Raw genomic sequence first — 22,260 nt, forward strand, 5'->3', positions numbered from 1 at the left:
GCTGCTGGGTTTTTAGAAATCAGTAATAAGAGCAATGATAATTCACCTTAATAACAGCCTGGCATCCTTGTGCCTCTTTCATCTACATAACTTTCAGAGCTGGGAAAATGGTAATTATGGAGCAGGTACCACACCCCAATGATGATGTGTTATTAATCCTTGAGTACTAGCTGAGAAACTGAGGCTCAAGGAGAAGAATCCTACCTTGCACAGAACTAAGAACCTAGATGTGGAGGGCAGCTGTGTGGTGGGGAACTAGAGATGATGACTCTGCCATACCTGCTGTTTGGGGAAGATGCTGAAGACAGGGGCACTCATTTCAGATCTGGGTTTGGCAAGAAGGTGAGGAAAGACCCTGAGAGTTTGTCCTAAGTTCCCTCTTCAGGTCCTCTGCTAGGAGTTCTTGAGCTACTACACTACTTTCCTGGAGTGTGGCAGTCAGTCAATGGCTACCTGAGCATCCTCACCATCTCTATGGTACTCTCAGGCATCACAGGCTAACTGAGGGCTGAGTATCTGAACAGCTCCATACTATAGGCACAATCCATGGTGAGGGAGTAGAGGGCAGCTGGCAGCTGGGCAGGAGGATCAGAACAAGAGCATGTCAAGAGGTGTTCTTTTAGCTCAGTGGCTTGCCTCACATACCCAAAGCTCTGGGTTCAAGCCACAGGACCCCCCAAAAAAAAAAAAAAAGTGGGGATCCCAGCTTCTCTTTGTAGACTCTGTTAATCTTTGGCATTGATCCAAAAATAATGAAATATTTCCTTCAGATAAGGTCTGTCTGGTCACTGCTCTAGAAATTTGTAGAGAAGGCCCAGGATGGAAAGTTTGGGTAAAAAGTCAGTAGAGCAGGGCTAGGATTGTGGTTCAGTGGTAAAGCGCTTGCCTAATATGTGTGAGGCACTGGGTTCGATTCTCAGCACTGCATACAAATAAATAAAAAAAGATTCATCAACAACTAATAAAAGTATTTTTTTAAACAGTCAACAGATCAAAGCTCTTGGTGATGAGGAAGCAGCAGAATCAAACTGTAGCATGTGAAAACTGGCAGAAACCCAAACTAGTTTGGAGGAATAAAGACAGAGGCATTGCATATGCAGATGCACACACAGCCTACTATGTGCTGGGTACTGTGGCAGATGCTGGGAAGAGACAAAAATCGCAGCTCCAGGGCAAATGTTAAGTGCTAAGCCAAGGAGCAGCTAATGGCCTTGTCCTCTACCCCTCCAGGACAGTGTCTAGGGGAAAATATTACAGGTCTTCTTCTAAGGGATTTAAGGTTTTTCTTCAGTATGTCACAAAGCTAACCAGAGTCCCTGAAGGCTCTGGGATGACCCTCAAAGTGCCAGCTCTCTGCAATCTAGGTTCAAAAACTGGCATTCTCTGCTTAAATACAACCACAGGCTCTCTCATGAATGAAAAACTACAGCAGAATGCTACCACGTAAAACTAAAGACCAGAGTCAAGCGTCCTGCTTCTGACAGACAACCACCACCGCATGAATCATTTCCCCCTCTGGACTTCAGTTTCCCCATTTTAAACTTGAGGGCGTTGGACTAGACTGTTTTTAGGATTCCTTCCAGCCTGTGGAAGCTCCACGTTGTTTTGATGTGGTGGCAGATCTCAGACTGATTTACATAAATTTGCATGTTCAATCAGAAATCCCGAACTCCAAGTATAGAAAATCCAATCAGTCCATTAGCACAACCAGACAGGCTGGAGAAGCCTGCCAGGTTCAGTTGAGGGTTGTCAAAGCAGACAGTGGTAGTAATGGTGATTTGGGGGAGAGGCTGGGGGAAGCAGGAGTGAAAAAGGGCATTTGTTCTGAGAAATGCAGCTCTGGTGTCCCAGAACTGATGGGGTTAGGAACCCTGCTCTGGCAATCAGGTAAGGGTCCTTCTTTTATCCTTCTGCTTCTAACGGGGCCTCTGGCTGGCCAGCCTTAGAGCCACACTCCAAGAAGGAACAGCAGCCTCTGCCTAGCAACAGCTGCATCCTTCACTCTGACAGGGACTCTACCATTAGCCACTTTCTGGGAAACTGACCTCTCTGGGAGCTTCCATTACCCATTTCAAGAGCTCACAGTAGTGAGGCAGGTTTCCTTGGGGTCTGACCTAAATACCTCCTGCTGCAGCTTCACCATATATACAGGGAAGAAGGCTTCCCAGGCCCAATAGAGTCAGCAGAGGGAAATGCAGGAGAATATGCCTCATATTCAACTAATCTCAATGCCTCTCTAACCACCACCTCTCCTTCAACATTCCCCTTCACCTGGGAGACCAAAGATGAAAACAAACAAGAACGTGAGGCCTTTGGCTCTTGGGCTGGAGAGCAAGTCCCAACCTGGAAAGCCCAACTCCTGAGAAAGCCCTACCCACAGGAGACAAGGGGGCTGGGAAAGATGGGGTGGGGGTAGCTTTTTCTTGCTGGGGCTGCTTGGCTGGCATGGCAGGACATGGGAGGCTGACTGGGCTAGGTGGGGGTAGCAGGGAAGAATCCTTAGCCCCTTGCCTGGGAGCCGGGGCTGCAAGTACAGAGGTGAAGTGGGTAGGGCCAGGGGGTGGGATGGGCAACAGCAGTGGGGCCCTCCTTGCCCTTTTCCCATAAGAGGGTAGATGAGTGTGTTGTGCTTCCTGGCCCAGATCCTAAAACAAGTCCCAACAGCTGAGATGCAGACTGTCTCCTGGGAATCTGCTTACCCTGCTGGCCCTTGGCTGCCTCCTGCTCTCAACCCCTCCCAAACGGTCCAACTCAGAGACTGGCTGAGCCAGATGTCTCATCAGAGGCCTTGATGGGTGGGCCAAATCCAAGCCAGTAGGAGTTCATATCCCAAGGCACCAGGGGTGAACAGGACAACGAGTATTCTTGGGCAGGACAAGGGAGTCTACTCATCTCTAACTTTAGTTCAAATCCTAAGCAACTATGACACCTCACACCGTAGCTGTCTAAATGGAACCAACCTGCCAGAGGATCATTCTCACCTCTAGAGTTGCCTACCAGTGTAATCATTCAATGTCAAAAAGTGAAAGGGGATTTTAGAGCTGTAGTCCCACTGTTGAATTTAAAAGATAAAGGAAACTGAATCCCAGAGAGGGAAATTGTCTTGGCAAGGTCAGATAGCTCAATAGGAAGAGTAGGGCCCAGAGATTCTCTGGGTATATGTATGAGAGTATATGTATGTGTGTGACTTTATTTATTTATTGTGTGTGTGTGTGTGTGTGTTTATTACTGGGGATTGAACCCAGGGGCGCTCTACCAACAAGTTACACCCCCAGCCCTCTTCAAAAATGTTTGGAGACAGATTCTAAGTTACCCAGGCAGCACTGAATTTGTGATCCTTCTGCTTCAATCTCCTGAATTGCTGGGATTATAGCATGCACCACAATGGGTCTCTCAGTCCATACTGATATCAGTTCAGTCCTCATACACACAGGTTTCCAACTGCCTATCATGAAGTACCTTCTGCAGTCAAAAACATTGGCCTCTCTGGGTTCTCACTCTCCCCTCAAAGGCCTGAACTGGAGAAAGATGCCGGAGGACCAAAAGCACAAATGCATAGACCACAGATTCTGAAAACAAATTTGAAATACTTGGGATTACCTCCTTAGACAGGAATATATATGGTTTCTCTGGGGCAAGAAACTCACTAATCACAGCTTGGTTTTAGGAAGGGGTGCGGGGAACAATTCGAGAGGTAAATTTTGTGTCTTCCTTCTGGATAGACAAGGGGTCTCAGAGAGCCAGCTGTCATAATGTCTCTAAGAGAGGGTCTGCAATAAGACAACTGGGCTACATTCATTTTTGCCCCAAAGCACTGACCACGCAATGATTAAAATACTGATCCCCTCTCTATCCGCTCCCAGACCACTCCTGTCCCAGGCCTCTGCCTCCAACTATTTCCTCTGGCTGACAACTGTGCTTAGGCAGGAGGACTTTGGGGAGGCATAGAAGTGGTAGGGAGGGAATAGAGGGATTGCCTCTAAAGCCTAAGACCTAAATAGCAGCTGGGCAGGCTGGGTGGGATTGGCTGATATATGTCTGAGCAGCCTGCAAAACCAGGCCTATGGGAGGTGGGGGCCCTCTGTGCCCTTGGGGCAGTGCCAAGGCTGGAAAGATCTAGGGGCCTCGGGCCTCGGATAAGGAGAGGGTAGCTAGAGTAACCTCCAGCCACTTTCTTAGGCTCTAGGCTAACTAAACCAGGGGAGCGGCAGGCATAGATTCTCTGCATTCTTTTGACACCAAAGCCAGGACCCTGAGAGCCTTTTCTGCAGGCATTGCCCTTCCCTACTCCTGGCCCAACCCTTCTCTCTTCCTCAGTTTTTCTTCAGTTTTCGGCCCACCAGTCTCCCTCCTCCTTCACGCAGCCCCTAAACCTTCAGAAAGGCTGTTTCGGGACACCAGGTCTCTCGGCCTTTTCCCGCCTCCCCACGCCCTATCGCCCCAGGCCATGGGGACTGGAAGAAGTGCGAAGAGGAGCCTCAGGCTTGTCTCCGCGCCTGCGCTTTGGGGACACCCCCCCCCCCCCGCTCCCCGCAGCAACCTGGCACCGCTAAGCGGCACCCGGACGTAGGGACCCGGGTGGGGTAGGGTGCGCAGCTGGAGCAAGGTCAGTGCTTTCGAAGCGGGAGGGAGACAGGCCACCGGAACATCCCCCACTCCCGAAAGTTTCCCTTCCGGGGCCACGGAGTGTGCGCGAGGATGGCGCAGGGGGCGGGAGGGGGTGGGGTGGGGGTGGACAGAGTCTCAGCCAGACCCCCTGGGGAGAGTGCAGCGCGAGGGAGGGGCACGCGGCGAGGTACGCGCAGGAAGCCGTGACGCCCCTCCGACCCAGAGCTGCCACGAGAACCTTACCCTCCACACTCCCCAGCCCCTTGCCCGGAGCTTACAGGCTCCCCCACCTTGCCGCCCTTTGAATTCCAAGTAGGCCCGGAACTCACCGAAATCAGGTGTTGGGCTGGACCAGGGAAGGCCAGATCCACCGGGTCCATGGCCGCAGCTCGGGGGCGGGGGGCAGAGAAAGGGGGGTGCCGGAGCCGCCTCTTGATGTCAAGGCTTTAAAGGGGCCAGTGAACCCCGCCCCTTGCCTAGACTCCACCTCCTTCGTCCTGCGCAGCCAATCTGTGTTCAACCTGGATGCGCGCCCCTCCCACCCCCTCCAGATGTTCCCAGGACAAGAGCTAAGTCTGCCCGGCTGGCGCGCGCCGCTTCCGCCCGGGTGGGAAGGGCCTCTCCTCCCCCTATGGAGAAATACCCTAGGGCTTCAGGCCCTCCTGGGCCTGTCACACACCTCCCCAGTGTCGCGGTCGGGGACACCGGGCTGCACCAAGCAGGGGTAGAATGTGGCCGTCTACCGCAGAGAAAACTTAAGTAGGTACGCGCGGCCCACGGGCATGCGCGTCGGCTTTCGTGGGGCTGGGCGTGCACGTGTGTATGGTGTTGAACATTGGTGTTTGCAATTTTGTCTTCCTAAGTACATGTTGGGTGTATATCCATGGGAAGAGTCTTGAGTGCCTCCTTCGGCCTCCAGGGTTGGATCTTCCCAGTAATCTGGAAAACTGGGCACTTAAAAAACGGCTATGCTTGTGGGTGAATAGCGCTGTCCATTTCCTTACTAGTTTAAGAGCAGGCAAAGTGCACAAAAAGAATACAGCCTTGTTTGGGACCACTTACTGTCTTCGGGGAGGGGCGGGGAGACCAGTTTGAACCACCTGCTTAAAAAGGAAATAAGCTAAACAGCCCACCAGGCCCATACAGAGAATCAGAGCTCTCTTCAATGGCATTCTCATTGTCCTTAGTTTAACATCTGCTTATCATTGTCTGGATAATTTATAATCCTCACAAATCCTCATCTGGGCACTGGCCAGGATATGCAGGTTCTGAACCGTATTCTGCAAGGAAATACAAAGGTATCACTAGACAGTGTTTGCCTATTGCTTCTGTTGCAGATATACACAGGATGTGACTTCTAAGTAGCATGTTAGTCCAATAAAGGATTATAATAACTGAGCGAACATAGAGTGCTCAAATTGGCTAGAATTAATTAAGAGCTCCTCTCTGAAGGAGACTTCTTATTTAAAATGAATTTTAAGGGCAGAGAGAACTTGAGTAAGATCTAGGCAGTGTAAGGACAGAAAGAAACTCTGGTAGGAAAGAGCAAATTATCTGCATGAGACAGTAAGCAGATTACCTTAGTGGGAAGTGGGAGAAGTTCGTGCCCCAGGTTTTCCATGGAGATGAAGAATGAGGTTATGGACTTGACAGCTGATAAAGAAGTCATTTTGGATTCTGGGGCATAGGACTAATTTCATGAAGAGAGTATCTGAGGACAGTTATGGTTGGAGCCTAAAAGAGGTCATGATGATTATCCTCACTCAGATTCTTGCTTAAAACTTTTTGTATTGATTTATTCTTAACATGCAATAAAATGCATGTTAGATAGATGTTGTTTAGTGAATTTCAACAATAAATAACCTATGTAACCAACACCCCAAACAAGATACTGAATCATCATCCTAGAAAGTTCCCTCCTGTCTCTTTACAGTTGATTACCCTGTGCCTACCACTACCTTTCCTGACTTCAAATTTCATTACCATAGTTTTGTCTGTTCTCCTATTTCATTTAAGTGGAAGCTTAGAGTAAGTAAACATTTGTGCCTGTATTCTTTAGGTTAAGAATGTTTTTGAAATACATCTACTCGTACTAGTAGCCTATTCTTTATTCTTTTTAATTATCGAGTAATAGTCCATTGTATGACTATATCACAATTTAAATGATCGATTCTCTGGTTGATGGATATTTGAGTGCTTCCAGTTTGGTACTATTATGAATAAGACTGCTGTAGAAATTCTTGTGTAAATGAACATATTTTCATTTCTTTTTCACCTTATTTCTTGATTACAGACAATGGTATCTCTGGAACCCTACAACATTGATTAATTGCTATTCTGTCATCCAACATTTATTAAATAGAGATCAGTGGGCTAGTCCTGGGATTATAAGAAAAGTTAGACATGGTCATTTCCTCAAAAGACTAAAAAACCTCATATAACTCTAAGTATCTGCTGCATTCTAAGCCTTGGGATGGAAAACCTTGAAAGTCTGCCAGGCATTTCTAATTATTATTGAATGTTTGCAAATAACTGAATTTTTGGAAGCAAACAGAACATCTAGACAATGACCTATTTTTCATTCAGATGTCTGCCCTTATTTAATAAACAGACAAAATCTGCACTTGTCAGAGCAAGTACCTACCTTCCTTCAAGGCACAAACACTTGATAGAGTAGGCAGATTAATTTAGATTTTGACAGATTTTTTATGCGTCACAAACCTTCATCTTCAGTGTCAGGAGGTGAAAGTATAGTTACATTGCCCCATGCTCCTTTTCTGTCTTTGATGAGGCTTAAGACACTTTCATTTGCAGTGTTATTATTTACTTAAATTATTAAAAATTAGAAGTCCCAAATTTGGTTCTCCACCCATGTTATGTACCACTAATCATATATTGTCCCTTCCTTGAGTTATTACAAAGTGAGCCAGGTTTCCTAGGTATCTGGAGCTGTAAGCTGTTGGTAACAAATCAGTTTGGTGGTGTGGCAAAACTATGTAGACTGGTAGAAGATCTCAGAAAACAACCTCCTCACTGCTCATGACAGTACTTTTTTCCCACTTCATATTATGTGGTCATTCATTATGTGTTGGCACATTTTTAATCCTCAGATGTTCACATTACAACAATTTAGCCACTGTGTTACACTGGTTGATAAGCTGATCCAAGTTTAGAACTCATGACATCAAAAGACGGTCAAGTTAGTAACTGGTCACTCAAAACATTTTAATGTGGCTATTCTCCAAATTGTATTGATTTCTAGACACAATCTTGATGTCTTTCTTGCTCAGTAAGAGGAAGGAAGAAGCTAGTTAATGTTTGATTCATTTGCTGAAGGAGTAGATGTTGCTACTGCTTCTTAATTCTGCAAGAATTCTGACAGCATTGTCAATATTTGCTTTAAAATCTTTTACCTGGCATAGATATGATGGATCTGCCTAGATTCTTGAATGTTTTTCATCTTTCAAAAAACAGTTGTGCCTTTATGCCAGCCACTGTGTATATTGTATTAGGTAAGTGGTGTGGGTAGGATATGCAATGAGATTGGAAAGGTAAGCAATATGAAGATCATTCTTTATCCTAAGAACAATGCAGAACCTTTGAATTACTTTAAACAGTCGGGTAGCATAATCAGATTTGCATCTTGGAGAGATCACTGTGGTTACAGCATAGAGAACAAGATTAAAGCCAGAGACACCAGAAAGAAAGATTTTATAGAAACTGAGAAATGTGAGAAATGATGTGGTCTGGATGAGGAAAGTGATAGATGGATTGATGACTTCAAGAAATAAATAGGCTGGGTTGGTGGTGCATGCCTATAATCCCACCGGCTCAGAAGGCTGAGGCAGGAGGATCACAAGCTCAAGGCTAGCTTCAGCAATTTAGTGAGACGTTATCCCAAAATAAAATAAGGACTGGGGATATAGCTCTGTGGAAAAGCAACCCTGGGTTCAATCCCTAGTACCAGAGGTTGGAAATGAAGAAATAGTAGTAGAGTCAACAGAAATTTGGATTGGAAGTGGAAGGAAATGGAGAGCTATGCCAAGATCTCTGGATAATTTGCAGATGATAGGGGCACTCACAGAAATCAAAAGCACTGGAGAAAGATGTGGTTTTGGGAATGGCATGCCATTTCCAAACATGTTGACTTTGAAATGCCTGGAGGACATCCAAGTAGAAATGTCTATCCAAGAGATCAACTTCCCAACTATTTTGCCTCAAAAAGAGGTTACAGATGTGCTGCATATTGATCTCACTTCTTAGGGCAGCACAAGCTCCCTGAGACAACATAATCTTGATTGTACTGGACTGCATCATCCAGCTTAGCAAATGCCATCATTTTCTGTGTGTGCCATGACGTGGAAAAGCCTGGAAAACAATGATGTAAGCAGTTGGATAAATAATTCTGAAGCTCAGGAGAGGGATCTAGACCAAAAAGATTTGTGAGTCATATCAAAACATTGGGAATAACCGAAGCAACAGAGTGGAGGAGATCATGCAAGAAGAGGGGCTAGAACAGAATCTTAAAGAACATTAGAGAGGGGTCTCCAGAGAAGAAAGAAAAAAGGATGAACAGTGTTATCAGAGCCCAAGAAAGAAGTTAAAAAAAAAAAAAAAAAGACCAAATAGTTTCCAGTGTTGCTGCGGACAAGGACAGTTGGATCAGGAATGTTCCTACTGACTTTTGCACATTATTGGAGGGTGCCAAAACCAGATTTTGAAGCATTGAGAAACATGTAAAAAGTAAGGAAAAGACAGGATGTGCTGAAAACTCTTCCAAGAATTTTGGCTATGCTATGAAGGGAAAATTAGGCAGTGAGACAGGTGGGGCAGTAGGGGATAAGTGTTTTAGGCCAGGCTTGGAGGTACATAACTGTATCCTTAGCAATTTGGGAGGACTGTAAGTTTGAGTACAGCCTGGGCAATTTAGTGTGACTGTTGTCCAAAAATAAAAAATAAAAAGTATTGGGGATGTAGCTGTATGGTAGAGTGCCCCTAAGTTTAATACCCACTAACACACACACACACACACACACACACACACACACACACAATTATTTTAGAAAGTTGTTTTTAATTAAAGATATGCTTAACATTTTTAAAAAATATGTGAAATTAAGTTTTTCAGAATAAGTGCATATGGTTAAAAAAACAACATGGGAGCAATTATTTGCTGCATTTCCTAGCCCCAGCCATGAGCCATTTTAACCTGTTGGTTGATTCTTCTACATGACCAAATATGCTTGTATTATTTTCTTTTTGCTGTTTGTTTTCTATACATGTATTCTTTTTAAAAGGTACAAAAGCAAGATCTTACCATTCACACTAATTTGCACCCTACTCCTTACACTTAGATTATCTTGGAGATCTTTCTATATTGGCATATATAGGTCTATTTTCTTCTTTTAAACAATTACATAGTAATCCATTTATACCAGTCTCATGTTGTTTCCTGCTTATGGGCATTTAATTTGTTTCTAGATTTTTACTTTATCAACTAAATGCAATGAATTAACATTGCATACATATCCTTGCATAATTATATATATGGGCATATTGGCAGGATAAATTTCTAACAATGGAATTCCTGGGTATATGCAGTATTATGTACTTTTCAAAATACATACACATACACACATTTTGGTTGTAGATGGGCACAATACTCTTACTTGTTTTTATGAGGTGCTGAGAAGTGAACCAATGTTTCACATGTTAGGCAAGCGTTCTACCACTGAGCTACAACCCCAGCCCTGTACATTTTGATAAATATTGACAAATTGCCTTCCGAAATGGTCATGCTAATTTACATTTCCATTAATAGGATGTAAGAATACCTATTTTCCTACATTCTTACTATCACTGGTTTAAGTTTGTGATATTATACTAATCTGTGATAAAACATTCTTTTGTTTTTATTTGTATATAATTGACAAGATTAAACAAGTTTTCAGGTATTTATCTGCTATTGTTTTCTGTGAATGTCTTTTTTTCCGATAAATTTATGAGTTATTTGTATTGTAATGAAATTAGCCTTTTGTCACATTGCAGATAGTTTTCCTATTGGTAGTTTATCATGCAACTTTATTGTATTTTCTTTTTTGACTTAGTCAAATTTATTGATATTTTCCTTATGGCTTTTTTTTTTAAGTACTCCATTTTTTTAAACTGATGTTATTTTCTGGTGTGTTTATGGTTTTCTCTTTACGTATAAATAAATATTCCATCCAGAATCTAGTTAAGCAGCGAAGATCACTGTTACTGGATAAAAGAATTGCATCCAGCCTAAACCAGCCCATGTTTTTTATTCTGAATGTGCAAACACCCATGCCTGTGTGCCCTTTCCAAGAGATCCTTTTCTCTAGGCTTACAGGAAATGCTTTTTTTCCCTCTTGTCCTTCATTCTACAAGCTATATTCCTTTCAGAGACGGCTCAAGTCCCACATCTGTGAGAAAGTTTCCATGCCCACTGCAGCCCACAAAGACTTTTCCATTTCTGAAGCTAGTATGATAAAATATTACCTTCTATGAGCCTCTCCTTTTCTCAACTTTAAACCGACTTTCTGAGTGAACTGAATCTAACCTTTGGATATTTGGGATTGTTTTTATCTACTTTCCCCCCTTACCCTTATAGCAACTAAAAACATGCTGAATATTTGGAAGGAATTAAGTAGTACTTCTTGATTGGCCATGACTGGTACAAGTGGAGTTGAAGTGTAAGTATAAATGCATACCAGACTTTGAAGACTTAGTATATAAAAGTATCTCAATTTTATATTGACTGCATGGTGAAATTATAACATTTTGGAGGTGATCAGATTATATAAAATATATTTTTTAAAATGTTAAAGTATGAGCTGGGTGAGGTGGCGTGTGCCTGTATCCTGTAATCCCAGCAACTCCAGAGGCTGAGGCAGGATTCCAAGTTCAAGACCAGCCTCAGAAACTTAGCAAGACCCTGTCTTAAAATAAAAAAAATAGACTGGGGATGTAGCCCGTGGTAAAAAGTTAAAGTATGTCCAGGACTATTCTCTATTTCAGTATAGTCCAGAGAGGTGGTACATACCTACAATCCCAGCAACTCAGGAGTCTGAGGCAGGAGGATCAGAAATTCGAGGCTAGCCTTGGTAATTTAGTGAGACTCTGTCTCAAAATAAAAAAAATATAAAGGATTGGAAATGTAGCTTGGTGGTAGAGCATCAGTGGGCTTAATCCTCAGTAAAACACACACACACACACACACACACACGGCTCATTATTCTTGGTGCTGACTCCTAAGCCAAAGATATTCTGGGGCCAAAGATATAGTCTGACTCCAAGCGCTCTAAGACCATTATGCAATCATTATCTTCTTGGTACCAGGGCCTCATCTTTATGAGTGCTAATTACACATTTTCGTTTACACTAACTGCCACAGATTTGAAATACAACGGTCCCTCTCAACAGGTCAGGTAACTGCTTGGCCAATAGAATGTTACTAGGAAACAAGTCAGGTTCAGATACTGAAACATCTCCCAAAGTGGTGTGTGGTTTTAAATGTTCTCAGTTAACCAAGTAGACACAGAGTAGACACAGCCTCTGTATATCTATTTAGTCACTGGGGCCATTTGCCATCATCAAGTTGTTTGGGACAGGTGCTACTTGGCTCCAGTCTCATTTTAGTTGGAGCCCCTGTGTTACTTTTACTGCTACAACAGATCATCACAAACTTAGTGGTTTAAAACAACAAATTTATTCTTATAGTCCTAGAGGCCAAAAATCTAAAATCAAAAGTTTTTGCATTCCTTTTGGAGGCTCCAGGGAAGAATTTCTTTGCCTTGTCTATCTTCTGAAAGCTGCCTGCATTTTTTGGTTTGTAGGCAGGGCTTCCTCTCATCACTCCAATCTCTTGTTTCTGTCATTACATCTTCTAATCATATCTGCAAAGTCCCTTTTGCTATCTCAGTTAGCATTCGTAGTTGTTTTTTGTTTGTCGTTGTTGGTACTGGGAATCAAAACCAGGGGTGCTTTACCATTGAGCTACATCCACAGTCCTTTTTATTTTTTATTTTGAGACAGGGTCTTGTCAAGTTGCTAAGGATGGGCTGGTACTTAAATCTTCCTATATCAGCCTCCTTAGTTACTGGGACTACACTGAACCCAGCCTGGATAACATTTATAGTTTCCAGGAAACAGTATGTGGACATCTTAGGGGTCTATTATTTTGCTTACCTCTGCCCCATAAAAATTTCTTTGCATCACCTTGGTGAAGGGTGATAGGAGAGAGCACCTTGCAGGATCAAAAGGTTTATAGGTGTTCCTAAATTAAGATCTATAGAGAATGGGTAAACTCACCCCTGTAACCACTGTGATCACTGAGATCATTAAAAACTGGTCTTGGGCTGGGGTTGTGGTTCAGTGGTACAGCACTTGACTAGCATGCATGAGGCACTGGGTTTGATCCCCAGCACCACATAAAAAAACTAAATAAACAAAATTAAGGTATTAAAAGAAAAAAATAATTGGTCTTATTTCCGTTAACTCCATATCCCTCCCTCCCAACATGGCTTCATCTGAATGCTCTGTATTAGTGCTAGGTGTGGTGATGCACGCCTGCAATCCTAGGGACACAGGAGGCTGAGGCAGGATGATCCCAAGTTCAAGGCCAGCTTCAGCAACTTAGGCCCTAAACAACTTAGCAAGACCCTGTCTCAAAATAAAATATTAAAAAAAAAAAAGAAGAGCTGGGGATGTGACTCAGTGGTTAAGTGCCCTTGGGTTCAATCCCCAGTACCAAAAAAAAAAAAAAAAAAAAAAGGAGGAAAGAAAGAAAAAAAGAAGCTCTACAGTGCTAAAGCTGAACTTATTACTACGTTCTGAAAAAGTAATTAGACATAGTAAGATGCAAGTTTTCTATGATTTTTTTTTCCTCATAAACCTTCGGTCTACCAGGTATAACTGTAGTTTGCACCATGCTTGGAGTGTCATCAGAAGGTAATAGCACCATATTTTTTTGCTTAACACTATATTCTGCAAAATATTTTCACATTGTTTAGCTCACTTAGGCACAGGAAAAGGAAGGTTTTGTTGTTGCTGTTTTGGTACCAGGGATTGAACCCAGGTGGTGTCTACCCACTGACCCTGAGACCTTTTTTATATTTTATTTTGAGACAGGGTCTCACCAAGTTGCTGAGCTGGCCTTGAACCCGTGATCCTTCTGCCTCAGCCTCCCAAGCTGCTGGATTACCGGCATACCTCACTGCAATGGACTGTATTATTTCAGTTGTACAGATGAGTAGACCATGATTGCAAAGCAGGGAATGGAATGGAAGTTAGGTGATTTAACATAGAAACCCCTGGTAGGCATCAGTCACATGGATGGAATGAATGAAATTTACATGTTATTGGTAGAATTGGCTGGATTTCCCAGGTACCTCGCAGGCTGAGGTAGGAGGATTGAAATTTGAGGCCAGCCTCAGCCAGCCCTATCTCAAAATAAAAAATAAATGTGGATATAGTTCAGTAGTAGAATGCCTCAGTTTCAATCATCAATACCAAACCAAACAAACAAACAAAAACCCAAACAAAAAAGAATTGGCTGGACTTCATGATTATTTCAGCATGGCAAAGAGTCAACTGAGGTTTCTGATTTGAGCAATCAGTGGATGCCACAAATTGTGACAGGATTAGATTTGGAAAGAGGGTATCGAGTTTGCTTTTGTGATATGTTGAATTTAAGATGCCTTAAGAATTTATTTAATGGGATTGATTATAAAACAGGAAAAATATTAATCTGAAACTGTGGGGTAGGACTAACCAGTATATTCAGGGACCATTAACATGTAGGTAGGTGTTAAAAGCATGGGAAAAGAAATCACCCAAGGAAAAATATGTCAAAGGCTGAATGGAATCCTAAAGAACCCTAAGCATTCTAAGTGTTTTCTACTGCTTGCATCAGAATCATCTGAGAGGGCTGGGCTGTAGCTTAGTGGCAGAGCACTTGCCTAGCATGTGTTGAAGCATTGGGTTTGATCCTCAGCACCACATAAAAATAAATAGAATTTTTAAAAAAAGAAAAAATAATAACCTGAGGTACCTGTTAAAAATGGAATTCTTCAGGGTTCAGCAACACACACCTGTAATCTTAGTGACTCAGAAGGCTAGGCAGGATGATTGTAAGTTTGAGGCCAGCCTCAGCAACTTAGAGAGACCTGGTTTCAAAATAAAAAAAGAGCTGGAAATTTGGCTCAGTTGTAGAGCATCCCAAGTTCAATCTCTAGTATCCAAAATAGCAAAACAAAAAACAAAAACAACTAGAATCCACACTATGAACATGGTGAATGCCACATTAATTATACACTTAAAAATGGTCAGCATGGTGAATTTTGTTATAGTTTACCACCATAAAAGACTATAACAAGATAGAATAGATCTCTAAGTCTTAATTCCAGACCTGAACCATCACCTCTGGGTTCATAATTAAACCTTTTAAACATCTTTAAATACTAGTTAATACATCTTTCCTAGTATCTGTAATTGCTATGCCAAGCCTGAGCATATTAGAGACTTGACCTGCCACAAAAAGATAAGATACTTTCCCTACTAACCACTTCTTTTGGTCAGGCCAGTGGCTTTTCATTACAGATTGCATTGTGAGTTTTGACCAAAGGCAGGTCTAATTAGTCCAGAAAAACACCTGAAGAAATCAGATCAGATTTAAGGAGCCCAGGGAACTGATATCTTCTAAGGCTACATTTGGTCTGGTCTAATTTTTTTTTTTTTTTTTTGTACCTGGGATTGAACAGGAATGCTTTATTATTGAAAGACATTCCCAGCCCTTTTTTTTTTTTTTTTTTTTTTTTTTTTTTTTTTTGTGGTGCTGGGGATTGAACCTAGGGCCTTGTGCTTGCAAGGCAAGCACTCTACCAACTGAGCTATATCCCCAGCCCCCTTTTTATTTTTTTGAGACAGTTTCTCACTAACTTGCTGAGGCTGGCCTTGAACTCAGAACCCTCCTGTCTCTGGAGTCATTGAGATTACATGCTTGTGCCAGCAATCATGATTGGCTTAGCCTGGTCTAATTTTTAATGACCTTTAAGGGTTGGGTATGTGGATCAGTGCTACAGCATTTGTCTACCATGCACAGGCCCTGGGTTTAATCACCAGTACCACAAACAGAAACCTAGGAATAGTCTGTTCCATGTCCTACTACTAAGGATCATACTCTGTCCAGATACCCTTGCTCACTGATTCATTCTCTTCAGGGATTGTCCCAAATAATGGGGAACAGACATTGTTTCTTTCAGTTGCATGCCTTGGACATTTTGCCAAAATCTTTTGCTAGGTTTTGAGGCTGTCTCACTGTTCCAGGGCAGTGAACAAAATACTCAGTTTAAAATCTTTTCAGTATCTCTTTCTGCCTCTCCATCTTACTGCCTCCAGAATCTTAATCTGTTCCTTTCTTTCTCTTCTATCAGTGACTCAGGGATCAGATGCCCTGAAGAGTAGAAGGCTTCGGTCCCAACTGGTGTTGCCAAAGCAGCATACCAATTCCATGCCATGGTCCTGGGTCAAGATCTGCACAATCTGATTGGCCATATCACCTCGGATGGCAAGGGAATGGAAGTGATCAAAGTCATGGAGTCCCAGCTTTCGGAGACGCCTTGCAGCTGCTCGGTAACACTTCCAGGGCTGTGGTTCCACGAGGAGGTAGCGGCAGAGGGAGGAAAGATGGGCCAGGAACTCCCACAGACCATGGTCCCCATGGTTCAGATGAATCCACATGGTTATTGACATGCAGAAGCCAATGTCAAAAACTGAACGTCCAAATTGACTCAAGAAAGAGCTCAAGAGAACCTTCCGGGTCCTTTGATTCATGAAGTCCAGGGTGATAAAAGTCAAGGCATCGGGGAAAGGACATTCTTTTTTGGCTCGCTCCACCAGGACTGGATCTATGTCACAGCATAGGAGACGGAGTTCTCTGGAGGCATCTGAGCAGTTCTCCCCATCATGTGAGGAAAGGAAGTGTTTGTATAGAGCCACACTCAGATCCTAGAGGAATCCAAAAGAGCTTTGTCATTGCAGTTTTCAACAGTGAATGTAAGAGAAAGCTCACTCTCATCCTCTGAGACTGCCATATTTACCTCTGGCTTTATAAGATGTGAGGCTCCTAAATCATAACCTACAGAGGTTGTAGTTTTTCTTGAGCAGACTCTCCGCGCCCTCCAGGGGTCATAGACTGTAATGCATCTTCCCTATATTTTTCTGATACTGCTGGTTAGGTTGTATGGTTCAAAGTGATAGCCTAATCATGCTGCAAGGGAGCCTAGAACAATATTTTCTGGCTTAAGTAATATGCTGGTAAATTCATTATCTTTTTCTGGGTATCTCAGACCCAAGGGAAAAGGAAAGGGTCCCAGAAGCATAACCAGTGTCCCTTACCAGGAAGGTGAAGAATAGAGCAAGCACTATATTACAAAAACCTGTTTCTCAGACCTGTGTTAGGAAAGGTATGGATTCCAAAAATCCTCCTTTAGCCTTCATTCTACACCTTTTAGTTTGCATACTGTTTTACACTTCATAAACTCCTTCTGAGACTTATTCTGCTTCTGCAGCCATCATTCCCAAAAGTCACTACTGATTTCCTTCTAGCTAAATCCAATGATTTATGATTTATGATTTTCACCATTTTAGCAACTTCTTGACTCTTAAGTCACTCTGTCCTTTTGCTAACTTTGATTTCTATTACCATTATAATTAACTCTAATTTGTGTTTTTCTATATAGTTTTTTACATTAGGTTTCTTCCTCTGTATCAGGATTCTTAAGCTTACCCCCCCCCCACCCCCCACCCAGTACTGGGAATTGAACACAAGGCCACCAAGATAACCCTGTCCTTTTAATTTTTCATTTTGAGACAGGGTCTCACTAAGTTGTCCAGGCTGACCTCCAACTTGCTATTATCCTGCCTTAGCCTCCTGACTAGCTGGGTTTACACATGTGTGCTACCATGCCTGGCTCAGTTGCTCGAACTTTAATGGACACCTAAATCACCTATAGATTATTCTAAAATATACATGCTGATTTAGTAGATCTGGGGTGAGGGCTGATATTTGTATGTATGAGTGTATTTTTTGTGGTGCTGGGAATCAAACCCATTGCTCACACATGCCAGACAAGTGCTGTACCACTGAGCCAAATTCCGAGCCCTGAGATACTGTATTTCTAATAAGCTGTCAAATCATGGCACTGTTAAAAAATTAGTATCAAGGCCCCAATCCAGTGCTTATTTTCTTCCCATTCTCTGTTCACTTCTTCCTTGTCTTCCTCTCCTTATCTGATCTCGAATGTGGCCCCATTTAACTAGTCACTTCATCCCATCAGTGACAGGCTGGATCCCCAGCACCATGCAAAAAAAAAAAAAAAAAAAAAAAAAAAGACATGGATATTTCCCAAGTAATTAAATGAAAAGCAAGGTACAAAATAGTGTGCTTCTATTAGTAAAATTACAAGATGAGGGAGGGGCTGGGGTTGTGGCTAAGTGGTAGAGCACTTGCCTATCTTGTGTGAGGCACTGGGTTTGATTCTCTGCACCACATATAAATAAATAAATGAATAAAATAAAGGTCTATCAACATCTAAAAAACTTTTTTAAAAAAGATGGGGGATATTTAAACATGTAAATGCTGGGGTGTGCACAGGATGAATACCCAAGCAATTACGTACATCTGTGCCATTGTGTACGGGGAAAAGGAGGATTTAGTAGAGACTTACTTTTTACTATAAAGTCATCTCTTGTTATCCATGGGGAAGGAACTGGTTTGAGGATCCCAGAGGATACTGAAATCCAAGGATGCTGAAGTCCTTATATAAAATGGTATAGTACCACCTACATATATCTAATATGCTTTGAATTCTCTCTAGAATTACTTATATACCCTGCTAAAAAATAAAAGCTATGTAAATAGTTGTTTACTAAACTGTGTGGTTTAGAGAATAATGATAAAATTCTGTTCATGTTCAGTACACTTTTTTAAAAAATATAATTTCAATCCATAGTTGGTTGAATCTACAGGTGCAGAACCGATAGAAAAGCCAACTGTAGCCTTTGTATTTTGATTTTTTAAAAATGTTGATAGACCTTTATTTTATTCATTTGTTTATATGTGGGGCTGAGATTTGAACCCAGTGCCTCACACATGCTAGGCAAGCACTCTACCACTGAGCCATGACCCCACCCCCTGTATTTTCATTTTTTTTAAAATCAAATATAAACATTTTTTAAAAAGTGCAAAATAGAAAGCTCTTTAAAATGCATGGTCACATTTGGGACCACTCCTTTAGTTAATTCCAACTATGTCCTTGCTTCTAATATGTATAAGATATACTATTCAACTTTAAAATCTATGGTGTTTTCTTAATTCCTTTTATGAAATTCCAAGCCATAAGCCCAATGTCTCTTTTCCATTGCTTTGCCCCTCTGATTTCCTGTATCATAATGGTGGAGAAATGTGTGCAGGGGACACCTGACACCCACACATCTGCTCATTCCAGTCTTTGGACTGTATCCAGATGTTCTCCTGTGTCCCTCACTGTCTTCAATCCTGCACTAAAGTCTTTTTTGCCAAAGGCCATCGACAGTAAAATTCTCTGCACCTCTTCCAGCCCCTACTCTGCTGTGATGAAGATGTGGAGTAGGGGAACCAACTTTTGAAGCATTTGCCATCATGGAGTGAGATTGCCTGCTCCTCTAGGATATCCCACTGGCTACAAATAGGCGAGAGGCATTTCCATGTTTTGCATGTAGTTTAACTACAATTATTTTATGTCTAAGAACACTCAATAGTAAGAAGTGTAGCAAGGCCTCCATCTGGCTCCAGGGCCCATCCTGCACTGTACAGCATGGCACACATGAGTATTAGTTTCAGGCATATTTCTATCGCTACAGGAAGCCGCCTCTCCCTAGTCAAGCTGAGAGGCAAGCGCCAGTTCAGGTACCTTAGCCCTCCCCGGGTCTGGGCGAGAAAGCGGGAACTTGGAATGTGGTTGAGGATTCCTCAAGATTCTTAAGAGATGGTAGTGGCACCTTTGCTAGCAGGACGAACCGCAGGGGGTCCGGTCAATGTTACGTCTTAAGCCTATTTTGGGCGAGTTCTGGTGGTGTGATGCCACGCCCTAGCCAGACCCACACAGGACGTGGAGACAGCCAACCACTCCTCATTCCCGCTACTCGGATCCCTAGCCCGTCACTCACCCCGGAGTTACACCCCACGTCGAGCCCCAGGATTGGCCTTGCCTCGGAACGCTCGAGAGGGAAGAGCCTTCGAAGCAGCTCCGGGGGCAGGAGGCGAAGCCGTTGCTCTGGAGGGTGGAAGCGGGAATAATGAGGGAAATTTCCGAATGGAGCGGCCCCGGGTTCCAGAACCCGTGGTTCCTCTTCTGCCGTGTTCTCCTCAACGCCCCCTCCCGCCAGTTTGGAGGACGCCGCCATTAGCCTCAGCCCCGCCTCGGGCCTACGGAACCGGAAGCCGGCATCCTGCGGTCAGAGGGCGATTGCGGCGCCCGCGCGTGCGCAGAGTGGTCAGGGACGGAGAGCGGGCCGCAGTGCGGAGGTGAGAAGGTTCCTTTTCCGAGCACTCTTTGTGTGCCTGGTTCTGTGTTGAGGCCCGGGTCTAGCTTTATCTTATAACCCTGGCCACAGCCCTAGGACGGGTTTAGCAATGTCATCCACTGTTTACAGGGAGGATACAGCGCAGAAATCCCACAAGCCCAGGCCCACAGTTTGAAATGGACCGCTTGACCAGAACCAAGGACTTTGTTGGGATCTTGGAAATCAGTCTTGGTCTAACTTCCTTTCTTTACAAATTCATAGAGCGAGACCATGAGAAAAGAAACTATTTGGATTTACACAGTTAAACTGTGCCCCAAACATGGTTTGAGGAAAGGGTAGCCAGGAGCTACAGGTTACTGGTGCCAGAAGTCTCAGATGACCCTGCCTGCCAGGGGGGACAGGGTGGACAAGGCAACTGTAGACAGTTGCACTCATTCAGAGGCAAGGACCATGCCCTAAGATCCTGAATTTACCTTCTAAGCCCTTTACATCTATTAATCCTCACAGAAACCTGTTAAGGAAAGGACCATAATTATGATTCTTTTTACATAATGTACAGTGAGTAGTGTTCTAAGTACCAGTGCGCAAGAAATCAAACACGTGCTCAGAAGTGGGTCTGTTGCCAAAAGCTCAGTCCTTGTTCCTGATGCCAATCCAATAAAAGGACAAGTTTTGAGAAAAAGGAAAAAGAAGGTTAATTGCTTTGCTAGCAAAGGATAAACACAGGGGACTCCTGTCCCAAAGGCTGTGGTTTCTTCCCATCAGCAGGACTGGCTTTTAAAGAGGTGACTTAAAGGCTACATTCCACATGTTCTCTGTTGGGAGTTGTAATTCACTTATTGATTTGGGAGATTCTCATTTCTGGAATTTTCTGGTACCATCCCCAAAGTCTGGATTACTTCCTTCCTGTAGTGGGTGTGTACTCAAGGATGGATAAAAATGCCTAGGATGGGGAAGAAAGGTAATCTTGTTTTCCCTAAGCTTAAGGAGGAGGAGGGGTTAAGAAGTAGCAGGGAGAGAGAAAGAGAAAAAAATGTGGATTTAAAAAATAAGTTGCAGTTGGTAGAGCAGCAAGGGCTATATTCAAAGCGTAAAGTGAACCACTGTTTATTAGATATGGAAAATGAAAAATCCTCCCCTAAAGTGACAGTCTCTGGGAGGCATTAATCTCCTTCAGAGTAAGTCTCCGGATGCACACAGACCCCTGATCCAAAAAGTTCAAATTCCTGAGTGAATTGAACTGACACATTCATTTGTCAATAAAACAGATCCCATAATCTTGAGTGCCCAAGAAAACTGATACGCTCACTAGACCACCTCTCAGAATAACCTATATAAGCCCAGTACCTTTCTTTGTTCAGTGGCTCATTTTTCTACCAGGAAAGTGGGTCCACCGGCATCACCCTGTTCCTGCATAAAACTTCATTTCTGGATAAACAGCTGAGATGATTTGTGAGATTTGCTTCCTGGCCTGGTCTTTTTGTGCTAACACTGTGTAAGGAATCCCACGAAAACCACGCCGGACACAGGAAATCACATAAGGGAGTTTATTAAGCAAACAAAGTGTCTCCCTGCAGGGTAAGAGAGAAAATGAGAGGAAAAGAAAGGGAAAGAGAAAGGGCATGCGCTAGAGAGAGTGGAAAAGCGAGGAGGAGAAAGTAAGCAAGTGTGTAGGAGAGAAAAGCAAGAGAAAAGGTGGCAGGGTAGCTTCCGTGAAGCAGTTGAATTCTGCCGGGCTAATGGGACCAATAACGGAGAAGGATACTTGCAAGCTGACGGATGAACTAATGGCTAGCTAGGATGTTCACAGACTGACAGTAATTGGGAGGCAGGGAAATGGCTGCAATGGAAAGGGCAGGGAGAGTAGCTTTGTGCATTACACACTGTTACAGATCAGCAAGTCAAAGTTGCACTTGTGCAGGAGGGTGTTCCCGCAAAGGGAATCCAGGGAGCAAGCATGCCTGGGCAAGCAGTCTGCCATTTTTTGTTTTGTTTTGTTTTGTTTGGTGGGGTACCAGAGATTGATCTCAGGGGCACTTAACCACTAAGCCACATCCCCAGCCCTAT

At 43.2% G+C, this 22,260-nt stretch overlaps 2 protein-coding genes across 6 annotated transcripts in view; both read right to left on the minus strand.

The window, feature by feature from the left end:
• Window positions 1–5,068, minus strand: part of NCKAP5L (NCK associated protein 5 like) — a 34,003-nt gene extending 28,935 nt beyond the window's left edge. For 3 of the 4 annotated variants that reach the window (XM_079139740.1, XM_079139744.1, XM_079139743.1), the window contains exon 1: window positions 4,938–5,067. Coding sequence is in view for 1 of the 4 variants with exons in the window: in XM_079139739.1 (XP_078995865.1) it covers window positions 4,938–4,988 (51 nt within the window). In the remaining 3 variants the exon portion in view is untranslated. Of the gene's footprint in view, window positions 1–4,937 lie in introns of all 4 variants that reach the window. The other variant, XM_079139739.1, reaches the window with a different exon arrangement.
• A 7,246-nt stretch (window positions 5,069–12,314) lies between these two features.
• Window positions 12,315–21,988, minus strand: BCDIN3D (BCDIN3 domain containing RNA methyltransferase). Of its 2 annotated transcripts, none has more exons than XM_079139765.1 (2): window positions 19,837–21,988; window positions 12,315–16,635 (listed from the first exon to the last, which is right to left on the minus strand). In XM_079139765.1, the coding sequence occupies exons 1-2, from the start codon at window positions 20,071–20,073 to the stop codon at window positions 16,066–16,068; spliced, it is 807 nt and encodes a 268-aa protein (XP_078995891.1). In that variant the 5' UTR covers window positions 20,074–21,988; the 3' UTR covers window positions 12,315–16,065. The 2 variants fall into 2 exon arrangements, 1 of the variants encoding a protein (XP_078995891.1); XR_013763807.1 differs by lacking the exon at window positions 19,837–21,988 and adding an exon at window positions 16,728–19,525 and having other exon boundaries at window positions 16,517–16,635.
• Window positions 21,989–22,260: the final 272 nt, after the last annotated feature.

Source organism: Sciurus vulgaris, assembly GCF_902686455.1.
Source record: "Sciurus vulgaris genome assembly, chromosome: 5".
Lineage (NCBI taxonomy): Eukaryota > Metazoa > Chordata > Mammalia > Rodentia > Sciuridae > Sciurus > Sciurus vulgaris.